We start from the raw sequence: 13,774 nt of genomic DNA, 5'->3' as shown, positions 1-13,774 counted from the left end.
CCCAGCATTAACATGAATTTAGTTGTTGAATTCTTATTTAGTGATCTATAAAATTCCATAAAAAGTCATACCAACTTGATGATGATGCCACCTGCATTTGTACATATCTGGGTAGTTGGTTTAACCTGGTCCACTAAGTTGTGGCATTCTATGTTAAAATGTATATATTGGTTGATTATTTGCAATTTAAGATTTTTTTTCCTTGTCTGTTATCAGGGCACATGTCTATCGATGGTTTCAAGAGATATTTGAGTGGTGACGAGAATGGAGTTGTCCCACCTGAGAAATTAGATCTGAGTGAAGATATGACTCAACCCTTGTCACACTATTTCATAAACTCCTCACATAACACCTACCTCACAGGTAAGAAATCAGGACTGTCTATAATGCCCTAGGATTTTTCTACATCAGAGGTAAATGCTTCATCAGAGTGACCTTCCTAACACTGAGACTCTCATCGCTAATTGAACAAAAAACAAGCTGGAAACATTTTTCGCCCTTCTGAAGGCACAGACTCATGCTGGGTACACATGAGTTTAATGTCCTCCAGTGCCTCACCTATGTGGCAGTCTTTATTGGTCAGGAGGCTATTCAACTATGGAGAAAATTACAGCTGAGCCCGAGCAGGTTATCACACAATAACTACAAATGTATACTGCCAGCAGAAGTCGTGGACAGGGATTAGAAGAAGCCTGTTTTCCCTTACAGTATCTCAAATGAGAAATCACTTTATTGCTGTGCTCATGGCATTTGCTGCTCAGATCATATTTGATCCACGGTTTGACTTTAACATATCTTAAAGCACAAAGCTGCTGAAGCACGTTTAGTGTAACTGTGGCACTTCTAGACATACCGGTCTCTGCCCCTGCCTCAGCCCATCTGCTGATGAAACTCTCACTCATGCTTATGTCACCTCCAGACTCGACTATTCCAACGCTGTCCTGGCCGGCCTTCCATCCTCCACCTTCCGTAAACTTCAGCTTATCCGAAACTCTGCTGCCACGTATCCTAACCCGCACCAAGTCCTGCTCACCCATCAGCCCTATGCTCACTGATCTACATTGGCTCCAGATCCACCCACACTCACCCATCAGCCCTACGCTCACTGATCTACATTGGCTCCAGATCCACCCACACTCACCCATCAGCCCTATGCTCACTGATCTACATTGGCTCCAGATCCACCCACACTCACCCATCAGCCCTACGCTCACTGATCTACATTGGCTCCAGATCCGCCCACACTCACCCATCAGCCCTATGCTCACTGATCTACATTGGCTCCAGATCCACCCACACTCACCCATCAGCCCTACGCTCACTGATCTACATTGGCTCCAGATCCGCCCACACTCACCCATCAGCCCTATGCTCACTGATCTACATTGGCTCCAGATCCACCCACACTCACCCATCAGCCCTATGCTCACTGATCTACATTGGCTCCAGATCCACCCACACTCACCCATTAGCCCTATGCTCACTGATCTACATTGGCTCCAGATCCACCCACACTCACCCATCAGCCCTTGCTCACTGATCTACATTGGCTCCAGGTCCATCCACGCTCACCCATCAGCCCTGTGCTCACTCAGCTGCGTTGACTCCCAGTCCACCAGCACCTCAAATTTAAAATTCTCAACCTCACTTTCAAATCCCTTCGTGACCTCAGGATGGTGTGTGACTTGGAGGGAAACTTGGAGGTGGTGGTGTTCCCATGTGCCTGCTGCCCTTGTCCTTCTAGGTGGAAGAGGTCGTGGGTTTGGGAAGTGTTGCCGAAGAAGCCTTGGTGAGTTGCTGCAGTGCATCTTGTAGATGGTACACACTGCATCCACGGTGCGCCGGTGGTGGAGGGAGTGAATGTTTAAGGTGGTGGATGGGGTGCCAATCAAGTGGGCTGCTTTGTCCTGGATGGTGTCAAGCTTCTTGAGTGTTTTTGGAGCTGCACTCATCTAGGCAAGCAGAGAGTATTCCATCACACTCCTTACTTGTGTCTTGTGGAAAGGCTTTGGGGAGTCAGGAGGTGAGACACTCGCCACAGAATACCCAGCCTCTGACCTGCCACAGTATTTATGTGGCTGGTCCAGTTAAGGTTCTGGTTAATGGTGACCCCCAGGATGTTGATGGAGGGGGATTCGGTGATGGTAATGCCATTGAATGTCAAGAGGAGGTGGTTAGACTCTCGCTTGTTGGAGATGGTCATTGCCTGGCACTTCTGTGGTGCTAATGTTACCTGCCACTTATCAGCCCAAGCCTGAACATCGTCCAGGTCCTGTTGCATGCGGGCATGGACTGCTTCATTATCTCAGGAGTTGCGAATGGTGCTGAACACTGTGCAGTCATCAGTAAACATCCCCATTTCTGACATGTTGGAGGGAAGGTCATTGATGAAGCAGCTGAAGATGGTTGGGCCTAGGACACTGCCCTGAGGAACTCCTGCAGCGATGTCCTGGGGCTGTGATGATTGACCTTCAACCACCACAACCATCTTCCTTTGTGCTAGGTATGACTCCAGCCAGTGGAGCGTTTTCCCCCCGATTCTCATTGACTTCAGTTTTACTGGGACTCCTTGATGTCACACTCGGTCAAATGCTGTCTTGATGTCAAGGGCAGTCACTCTCACCTCACCTCTGGAATTCAGCTCCTTTGTCCATGTTTGGCCCAAGGCTGTAATGATGTCGGGAGCTGACTGGTCTTAGCGGAACCCAAACTGAGCATCAGTGAGCAGGTTATTGGTGAGTAAGTACCGCTTGATAGCACTGTTGATGACACCTTCCATCACTTTGCTAATGATTGAGAGTAGACTGATGGGGCGGTAATTGGCCGGTTTGGATTAGTCCTGCTTTTTGTGGACAGGACATACCTGGGCAGTTTTCCACATGGTCGGATAGATCCTAGTGTTGTAGCTGTACTGCAACAGCTTGGCTAGAGGCGCAGCTAGTTCTGGAGCACAAGTCTTCAGCATGATAGCCGGGATGTTGTCGGGGCCCATAGCCTTTGCTGTATCCAGTGCGCTCAGCTGTTTCTTGATATCACGTGGAGTGAATCGAATTGGCTGAAGACTGGCTTCTGTGATGGTAGGGAAAAGATAGCCATCCATGGCTAAGTAAAGTAATTAAGGATAGTATCCGACTAAAACAAGGGCATATAAGGTAGCCAAATCTAGTGGGAGGATAGAAGATTGGGAAGTCTTTAAAAGACAGCAAAAAATAACTAAAAGATTGATTAAGAAAGGGAAGATAGATTATGAAAGTAAATTAGCAAAAAATATAAAAACAGATAGCAAAAGTTTCTATAGTTATATAAAAAGAAAAAGGATGGCTAAAGTAAATGTTGGTCCCTAAGAGGATGAGACCGGGAAATTAATGGTGGGAAACATGGAGATGGCAAAAACGCTGAACAAATATTTTGTATCAGTCTTTACGGTAGAGGACACTAAGAATATCCCAACACTGGACAAACAGGGGGCTCTAGGGGGGCAGGAGCTAAATACGATTAAAATCACTAAGGAAGTGGTACTTGGTAAAATAATGGGACTCAAGGCGGATAAATCCCCTGGACCTGATGGCTTACATCCTAGGGTCTTGAAGGAAGTGGCGTTAGGGATTGTGGATGCATTGGTAATAATTTTCCAAAACTCCCTGGACTCAGCAAAGGTCCCGGCAGATTGGAAAACTGCTAATGTAACACCCTTATTTAAAAAGGGTAGTAGGCAGAAGGCTGGAAACTATAGACCTGTTAGCCTAACATCTGTGATTGGTAAAATGTTAGAGTCCATTATTAAGGAGACAGTAATGGGACATTTGGATAAACATAATTTAATAGGACAAACTCAGCATGGTTTCATGAAGGGGAAGTCATGTTTGACAAATTTGCTTGAGTTCTTTGAGGAAGTAACATACAGGGTGGATAAAGGGGAACCAGTGGACGTAGTATATTTAGACTTCCAAAAGGCATTTGACAAGGTGCCACACAAAAGATTATTGCTCAAGATAAAAAATCACAGGATTGGGGGTAATATTCTGGCGTGGGTGGAAGATTGGCTCTCTAACAGAAAGCAGAGAGTTGGGATAAATGGTTCATTCTCAGACTGGCAATCAGTAACTAGTGGTGTTCCGCAGGGGTCAGTGCTGGGTCCCCAACTCTTTACAATCTATATTAACGATTTGGAGGAGGGGACCAAGTGTAACATATCAAAGTTTGCAGATGATACAAAGATGGGAGGGAAAGTAGTGAGTGAGGAGGACATAAAAAACCTGCAAAGGGACATAGACAGGCTAAGTAAGTGGGCAGAGATTTGGCAGATGGAATACAATACTGGAAAGTGTGAGGTTATGCACTTTGGCAGGAAAAATCATAGAGCAAGTTATTATCTTAATGGCAAGAAACTGGAAAGTACTGAAGTACAAAGGGATCTGGGGGTGCTGGTGCATGAAACTTAAAAAGTTAGTATGCAGGTGCAGCAAGTGATCAAGAAGGCCAATGGAACGTTGGCTTTTATTGCTAGGGGGATATAATATAAAAACAGGGAGGTATTGCTTCAGTTGTACAAGGTATTGGTGAGACCGCACCTGGAATACTGCATACAGTTTTGGTGTCCATACTTAAGAAAAGACATACTTGCTCTCGAGTCAGTACAAAGAAGGTTCACTTGGTTAATCCCGGGGATGAGGGGGTGGTCATCTGAGGAGAGGTTGAGTAGATTGGGACTCTACTCATTGGAGTTCAGAAGAATGAGAGGCGATCTTATTGAAACATATAAGATTGTGAAGGGGCTTGATCGGGTGGATGCGGTGAGGATGTTCCCAATGATGGATGAAACTAGAACTAGGGGGCATAATCTTAGAATAAGGGGCTGCTCTTTCAAACCTGAGATGAGGAGAAACTTCTTCACTCAGAGGGTGGTAGGTTTGTGGAATTTGCTGCCCCAGAAAGCTGTGGAAGCTACATCATTAAATAAATTTAAAACAGAAATAGATAGTTTCCTAGAAGTAAAGGGAATTAAGGGTTACGGGGTGCGGGCAGGAAATTGGACATGAGTCTAGGTTCGGAATGGTCATGGCGCTGTGAGTAGTGGAGCGGGCCCAGGGGCCGTGTAGCCTGGTTCTACTCCTACTTCTTGTGTTCTAATTCTGTGTTAGATTTCAGGAGATGGTTTTATTCCTGTTCCTGGCTGGGGTGGAGATCGCCTTTACAGAAGGTAAGTACTGTAGAAAATATAGGGACAGAGTGATCTCCTGGACGAGTTTCGATCGCCTAGATGGGTCGGAGAGGAATTTCCCAGATATTTTTTCCCAAATTGGCCATTGGGTTTTTTATCTGGTTTTTCGTCTCTCCCGGGAGATCACATGGGTTCGGGTGGATGGAGAGTGATAGAAGATTTGAGGTTAGGATCAGATCAGCCATGATCTTATTGAATGGTGGAGCAGGCTCGAGGGGCCGATTGGCCTACTCCTGCTCCTATTTCTTATGTTCTTATGAGTAGGCCGATATGGATCATCCACTCGGCACTTCTGGCTGAAGTTGGTTGCAAATGCTTCAGCCTTGTTCTTTTGCACTCACGTGCTGGGCTCCACCATCATTGAGGATGGGGATATTCTTGGAGCCTCCTCCTCCCGTTAGTTGTTTAATGGTCCACCACCATTCACGACTGGGTGTGGCAGAACTGCAGAGCTTTGATTTGATCCGTTGATTGTGGGATCGCTTAGCCCTGTCTATAGCATGCTGCTTCCGCTTTTTAGCATGCATGTAGTCCTGTGTTGCAGCTTCCCCAGGTTGGCACCTCATTTTTAGGTACGCCTGGTGCTGCTCCTGGCACGCTCTTCTACACTCGTTGTTGAACCAGGGTTGGTCTCCTGGCTTGGTGGTAATGGTAGAGTGAGGGATATGCCAGGCCATGAGGTTACAGATTATGGTGGAATACAATTTTGCTGCTGCTGATGGCCCATAGCGCCTCATGGATGCCCAGTTTTGAGCTGGTAGATCTGTTCTGAATCTATCCCATTTAGCATGGTGGTAGTGCCACACAACACGATGGAGGGTGTTCTCAGTGTGAAGATGGGACTTCGTCTCCACAATGACTGTGCGGTGGTCATTGCTGCCAATGCTGTCATGGACAGATGCATCTGCGACAGGTAGATTGATGAGGATGAGGTCAAGTAGGTTTTTCCCTCGTGTTGGTTCACTCACCACCTGTCGCAGGCCGTTATGTCCTTCAGGGCTCGGCCAGCTCGATCAGTAGTGGTGTTACCGAGCCACTCTTGGTGATGGACATTGAAGTCCCGCTCCCAGAATACATTCTGTGCCCTTGCTACTCTCAGTGCTTCTTCCAAGTAATGTTCAACATGGAGGAGTACTGATTCATCAGCTGAGGGAGTGCGGTAGATGGTAATCAGCAGGTGGTTTCCTTGCCCATGCTTGACCTGAAGTTATGCGACTCCATGGGGTCCAGAGTCAATGTTGAGGGCTCCCAGGTCCACTCCTTCCCGACTGTATACCACTGTGCCACAGGGTCTGTCCTGCCGGTGGTACAGGACATACCCAGGATGGTGATGGTGATGGAGGAGTTGGCTGAAAGGTTTGATTCTGTGAGTATGGCTATGTCAGGCTATTGCTTGACTAGTCTGTGGACAGCTCTCCCAATTTTGGTACAAGTCCCCAGATGTTGGTGAGGAGGACTTTGCAGTGTTGACTGGGCTGGGTGTGTCGTTGCCATGTCCGTAGCCAGTGCCGAGGTCGATGCCGCGTGGTCCGGCCGGTTTCATTCTTATTATTTTGTTTCATAGCGGTTAGTTACAACTGAGTGACTTGCTAGGCCATTTCAGAGGGCAGTTAAGAGTCAGCCACATTGCTGTGGGTCTGGAGTCACATATAGGCCAGACCAGGTAAGGACGGCAGATTTCCTTCCCTAAAGGACATTAGTGAACCAGATGGGTTTTTACGACAATCCGATAGTTTCATGGTTCCCATTACTGATACTAGTTTTTTATTCCAGATTTATTTAATTAACTGAATTTAAATTCCCCAGCTGCCATGGTGGGATTTTGAACTCACGTCTCTGGATCATTATTCCAGGCTTCTGGATTACTAGTCCAGTGACATTACCACTACGCTACCCATGATATAAAGGTCCTTCTGCAAGGCTTTTTAGGCACGTGCAACATGGTGGTTTTGAATCACCTTGTAGCTAGGTTGAAAGCAGTACTTTCCAACTATATTTGAGGTGGTGTGGAGAAACGCTGGGTGAAGTCCAGCCACATCATCAGAAGTACAGTCAGCAAACACAGTAATTCAGTAAAACCATCACCTCTCCGTAATAAATGTATTTCATGTTTCCAAACAGATTTGTTGTAATGCGGCTACAGTGTGTATATACGAATAAAGCAGAATGTAGAAAAATAGAGGTTTTGGGTCCCTTTGTTTTGATGTTAAACAGTGAAATTCTAGGACTGAGATCAGTGACAAAATTAACATTTTGATTCCAACAGTTTGGAATATGTTCCCCATCGTGACCACAGCCTGTAAACTTCTTACTGAAGTGTAACGTTTTCATATCTCATTGGTGATTGTCACAGCGATTGTTAAATGCTGCATAATTTTACTTGACATTTTCAAAGTGTCAAATGTCGTGTTGTTGCAGATTGTATACTTGCAGTGATTTTTATTGTTTTTTCCTCCCCCTGAAATTATTGCCTGGATATTAACAGAGGCGGGTTACATAGACGGGGGTGGGGCAGCATTTCGGTTGGGAAACCCAGACGTCCAGCTCGGAAGTCCAGGTTTCCCCACATGTTGTGGAGAACTGCACAGCGTGCCTCTTTTGTCCTTGACAGGTTTCCTGCCTGGAAGACAGCCTGATTGGCAGGCTTGACTTCCAGTCGGGCAGGGAGGACTCCAGAGCATGCCGTAGGATCAGGTAGGTCTGATCCACAACCCCAGGGCGGGGGTGGTGGGGGGGGGGTGGGCGTGTTCGATCCATGACCCCGTGGGGAGGCTGTCCTTTCCCGGGGGGGGTGTTATCCCAGAACCTGGGGGAGGGGGGGTTCCGACCCCTAGGGGTATCCAATCCCCGACCCCGGGTGCTTTTGTATGGGGGGGATCTGATTGCGGGGAGTTTGGGGGGCTGGGGGGAAGCAAGCAGTGCTGTGAAACCACTTACCTTCTCCCCAAAGTTGTCCTCGCCTCCTTTGAGCTGCCAATTTCCCGAGGCCTGGGAAACCCGGCTGGCCAGGGTTAAACCTGTAAAACAGGTTAAATCAGCGACTGCCAGCTTCATTATAATATTTAAATTGCCAACCCGCCACATGGGAGCGGTTGGCTGCCTGCCCCCATTTTGCCTCCGTTAAACTCAGAAGTAAGCCGGTTGGGGTCGGGGTTGAGATTTTCAAAATTTGACCCGACCCCAACGCACCTGTTTTTGGGTGCTGAAGTCCAGTCCTATAACTCAACCATTCATCTTGTTATTCTGCCATGCATTGTTTGTGGATGGAAGTGATATCAAATTGCAAACTGAATTACTCTTCATGTGTCACTGGTGTAGCTGCTTTCTATTTTGTCTTGTGTTATCACAGCTGGACAGCTGGCTGGAAACTCTTCCGTCGAAATGTACCGCCAGGTCCTATTGGCGGGATGCCGGTGTGTGGAGCTGGACTGCTGGAAGGGGCGTTCAACAGAGGAAGAACCAGTCATCACTCATGGATTTACGATGACAACTGAAATATGTTTCAAGGTGAAAATATTTTTTTTGTTGGTTTGGTTAAGTTATCCCTGCCATTTCAAGTTCTTCCTTGCAGCATAAAATGTTGCTCAGTATGGCAGAGCTACTTCATGCTATTGGTTTAAAGGGAACTGAAGGTGGGACTCCATTAACTATTAGGGTATGCGGTGCTCTTTTGTATGCAACTGTCGTGCACAATCTTGACTATTTTTAATTCTTGCACCAGCACAGTTAATTAAACACACTGCACATGTTTAGACTGCACAATCCAAATTCAACCCACAGAGTCACAGCTCTAGGCAAAAATATCAAGCTTAGGCCCAGGCTTTTGGGAGAAACTGAAGCCTTCAAATAAAAGCCTTTCATGAAGACATTAAAAGGCAGAAAAGACAATCCTGTGGATGAATTTAATTGTGTTATTTTGAAAGATTTAAAAAATTTATTTTGGTTAAACCTTTCTTTTGGGCATTTGAAATAGAAGTTACTGAAGGAAAAAGTGGTAATAAATAAATGTTCCAAAAGCATTTATGGGAATCTGGTGGCCAGATTGTGCAACAAATGTAAGAAATCACACAACACCAGGTTATAGTCCAACAGCTTTATTTGAAATCACAAGCTTTCGGAGCGCTGCTCCTTCTTCAGGTGAAGTGGAGAAATGCATAAAGATACAGCTTATATAGTCAGAGAATCATGTCAGATGTTTACAGGTAACCTTTCCAACTGTCATTTATCGCACCTCGGCAGAGAGATAATCACAGCAGTCAAAGGTGTGAATGGTGTCCAAACAGGTCAGTCAGGGAAACATTACATCAAAGAACAATGAGGTGGGGTCACAAGGGGTCAAATATTGCAGATGCTGGGGTCTGTATGAAAAACAAAAAAACAGACAAAAAACATTTTTTTTGGCTGGAAATCACAGCAGGTCCAGCCGCATCTGTGTAGAGAGAACAAGCCAATGTCGACTCGAGTCTGGATGACCCTGCATCAGGTGGGGTTACATGTAGCGTGACATGAACCCAAGATCTCGGTTAAGGCCGTCCTCATGGGTGCGGAACTTGGCTATCAGTTTCTGCTCGACGATTTTGCGTTGTCATGTGTCTCGAAGGCCACCTTGGAGAATGCTTACCCGAAGATCGGAGGCTGAATGTCCTTGACTGCTGAAGTGTTCCCCGACTGGGAGGGAACACTCCTGCCTGGTGATTGTTGCGCGGTGTCCGTTCATCCGTTGTCGCAGTGTCTGCATGGTCTCGCCGATGTACCATGCTCCGGGGCATCCTTTCCTGCAACGTATGAGGTAGACAACGTTGGCCGAGTCACATGAGTATGTACCATGTACCTGGTGGGTGGTGTCCTCACGTGTGATGATGGTATCTGTGTTGATGATCTGGCATGTCTTGCAGAGGTTGCTGTGGCAGGGTTGTGTGGTGTCGTGGTTGCTGTTCTCCTGGAAGCTGGGTAATTTGCTGCGAACGATGGTCTGTTTGAGATTGTGCAACCACAGGGTAGTATACTCTCACTATAAAATAACACGTATTGTGTGCCGCATCAATAACATTGAATATACCGAGCAAAACACCACCTACAGAAGTAAACTACAAGTATTTATAATGAGTTTTCAATAAAACATGCACCAAACATACCAAATTTAATATGTAATAAATAGTGGGGTATGGAAAAATTTAGCACAAGTGCTCCAATGATTGTCTCCTGCTATTGTGACTTTGGTTTTGACTGACTGCCAGGAATGGCTGTAAATTGAACTATATTTGTCATTTCTCAGACAGACCACGTTGATACATAAGGGCCCGGATTTTGCGGTAAGAATAATGGAGAGGCTATCAGCGCTCACCGATATTAAAGAGTATATTGGACAGCAACCTCTGGCATCCACACGTGCCCAGTTAAATGCGGAAATCTGGAAGTTGCTGTCCGAGTTGCCTTGCTCCTCCAGAAGCTTAGCTCAGAACAGTATCTCACCGAGAGACTCAGCATTGAAACATGTGAAGGGCATGAAGTTGTGGTACTTACCCACTAGAGTCTCAATTAACATGCCAGAAAAAGTTAGGGCTTGTCCGTTCAAGTATAAGTGATATTTTAACATCTTAATTACTGCCAAACAACCTCCCCAGCACTGAAAATTAACTTTTACAAGTGTGGAGTCTCATTCTTTCAGATTTTAATTTTGTTGGAGATTTAAAGAAATTAAATATTTTTTTTTACTTTTATCTCTCTTAATCCCATCTTTCTTTCCCTCTCTTTATCTCACTTTCTGTACATGATTTTACATTGAATTAAGTATTCTAACTTATACTTCTTGGTTTATACTCTGAGAGGAGAATTTTAAACCCCAAAATCGGGTGGGTTTGGGTCGGGTGGGATGTAAAAATTTTACCCTCTCCCCCATGATCGGACCCCCCCCCCCCACCGCGATCATCAACAACTCCCCCGACCCCCCTCACGATCACCCCCCCGACCCTCCAAGCCACGCTGTAGCCCCCCTGCCCACCCCCCCCACCCCCACACAATCTCTACCCTAGCAGCACAAAACCTACCTGCTCCTGGGCTGAGGCCTCTTCTGCAGTGCTCGCTGCCCGACAGGGTGCCAAGCCTGTCAATCAGGCGGGTTTGCGGCCGGGAATCATGTTGGAAGAAAAATACACACACTGTAGAATTAAAACTCCACGACATTTGGGGAAACACGGACTTCCAGCCCTGACCAGAACTCCTTCACCCCGCCCGCCACCACCCCCCCCAATGCTTGGAAATTCTGCCCCAGTAAAGATTGGGGCCTGCGTAACTCAATTCAATTTTTTTTTTTCAATTCAAATCGCTTTATTGGCATGACAAGTTACATCTTATGTTGCCAAAGCATCGGAAAACATTCATGTTTGTTCACAAAAATACAGATCTATCCATACAGTGTATAAACAGATATATCCCTGAGTGTATAAATATACTTTCATATAATTTATATATACTCTTATCTTATCTTTAGTGGTTGTCCCTCTGTTTATGGCAAGCTGTAACATAGTGTGCCGCTAGTGTTACGCAATTTCTCTCTTCCCCTTGTAGGTATGGGAGTTTTTGGTCGTCATTCAAATTTCTGAATTCCGGGCATATTTTTGTAAATTTTGGGTAGAAATTCTCCCTTATGCCCTGATATTTTCTATAAACTGTGAGGAAGTGCATCTCTGTCTCCACCATTCCCTGGCTGCAGTGAGAGCATATCCTGTCCTCTCTTGGTAGCCGGGTCTGCCTGTGTCTACCTTTTTCGATCGCCAGGCTATGTTCACTAAGTCTGTACATTGTCAAGATTTTTCTCAGTTTGCTGTCCTTTACCATGGTCAGGTAATCAGCTATGTTGTATTGTCAGTAAGGATTCTTCAGTCTGAACAGTTACTTGGTCTACACGGTTGCTTGCCCTGTTCACACGGGTCCCAGATCCCTGTAAAGGGTGCCGTGCTGTTTCAGATTTCTAATTATCGCAAATCACAGTGCAAAAACCCACTGAAAGTCTGTGAACAAGTGTAAGTGTAATAAACAGCGAGCACTGTTCGTTCGCCGCTGACCACAAAATCCAGGCCATATTGACCTGATAGTGGGAAACTTAGAATTTGTGCATAATTGTTTTAACTGAAGCCTTTGGGAGCCAAGGTGAGTCTGTGAGTTGCAGATGAGGAAGCCTAGAATGTACTTAATGTGCTTGTCTTACTTCCCTGTTAGATGGATGAATATTTAATTGTGTATTGATGGTGTATAGCTTAATTGAATGGGTTTGAAGTTGCTTAATGTATTTTTGTCTGCAGTTTTGGTTTGAAGTGTGCTTCATTTGTTTTCTTTCCCCACAACCTTCAGTCAGGTAGATTCAAAAATAGACTTCAAAGCAAAATTGTGATTAATGTAAAGTCACAACATGTTTTTTTTATTCATTCACGGGATGTTGGCATCGCTGGCAAGGTCAGCATTTATTGGTCATCCCTAATTGCCCTTGAGAAGGTGGTGGTGAGCCACCTTCTTGAACCGCTGCAGTCCATGTGGTGAAGGTACTCCCACAATGCTGTTAGGGAGGGAGTTCCAGGATTTTGACCCAGCAACGATGAAGGAATGGTGATATATGTCCAAGTCAGGATGATGTGTAACTTGGAGGGGAACTTGGAGGTGGTGGTGTTCCCATGTGCCTGCTGCCCTTGTCCTTCTAGGTGGTAATGGTTGCGGGTTTGTGAGGTGCTGTTGAAGAAGCCTTGGCGAGTTGCTGCAGTGCATCTTGTTTATGTTTTCAGAGTGATAAAAAATATTTGGTCGGGGATTCAAATTTTAACTGTCCAGTCCTAACAGCTACATTTTCATGTCAAGATGCAACAGCGTTTCGGAGCTGTTTTGACTTGCAGAAGCTTCATTAGATATTCACATTACTCTACTCTGGTTAATGAATGGTGAAAATTGGTGGGTGGGATGGGAAATTAAATTATCTCCCCAAATTGTAACAAATGAAATATTTTGTTTTTTTAAAATTCTTTTGCAGGAAGTAATTGAAGCTATCAATGAGTGTGCTTTTAAGACTTCTCCTTATCCAGTGATCCTTTCGTTTGAAAACCATGTTGATTCGTAAGTATTTATAGCAGTTTTAAATGATGGTGAATTGTAATAATTACAGTACTACAATCGCAAGAAGGGGAAAATTAATAAAAGTGAATTACAACACACAAGGCTAGAAATTACTTTTGAAGATATTATCAGACTATACTACAAGCATTCATATGAGATTGCTTTGTCTGCTATTTCAGTGGAAGGACTAACCCAACAACAACAACTTACATTTATATAGTGCCTTTAACGTAGTAAAACATCCCACGCCCCTTTAAAATAAGTGGGTTAATGCATGCATTTAAATAGCAGACTGAGGAATGTTATATGAACATGTTACTATTACAGCATTATTGAAAAGTTATTACATTAGGTAGTTTTAATGGTTCATATTTATTCTTTTTTTTAAGCTTTTTTTGTGAATTTTTGACTTCATCAGGGTGGGGGATATCAGAAGCAGGGAATTGGACACTT

At 45.1% G+C, this 13,774-nt stretch overlaps 1 protein-coding gene across 11 annotated transcripts in view; it reads left to right on the top strand.

Annotated features, from left to right (window-relative positions):
- The window catches only part of plcb1 (phospholipase C beta 1), a 1,372,871-nt gene that overhangs the window by 1,068,337 nt on the left and 290,760 nt on the right, over positions 1 to 13,774 (top strand). For all 11 annotated transcript variants that reach the window (XR_015077546.1, XR_015077547.1, XM_085981702.1 and 8 more), the window contains 3 exons: positions 217 to 363; positions 8,571 to 8,728; positions 13,239 to 13,321. Coding sequence is in view for 9 of the 11 variants with exons in the window: in XM_085981702.1 (XP_085837828.1) it covers positions 217 to 363; positions 8,571 to 8,728; positions 13,239 to 13,321 (388 nt within the window). In the remaining 2 variants the exon portion in view is untranslated. The remainder of the gene's footprint in view (positions 1 to 216; positions 364 to 8,570; positions 8,729 to 13,238; positions 13,322 to 13,774) is intronic.

This window comes from Somniosus microcephalus, chromosome 3 (assembly GCF_052327205.1).
Source record: "Somniosus microcephalus isolate GS21.2 chromosome 3, FLI_Smic_1.0, whole genome shotgun sequence".
Taxonomy (NCBI): domain Eukaryota; kingdom Metazoa; phylum Chordata; class Chondrichthyes; order Squaliformes; family Somniosidae; genus Somniosus; species Somniosus microcephalus.
The sequence above is the reverse complement of the archived record's forward strand: the minus strand, read 5'-3'. Positions and strand labels throughout refer to the sequence as shown.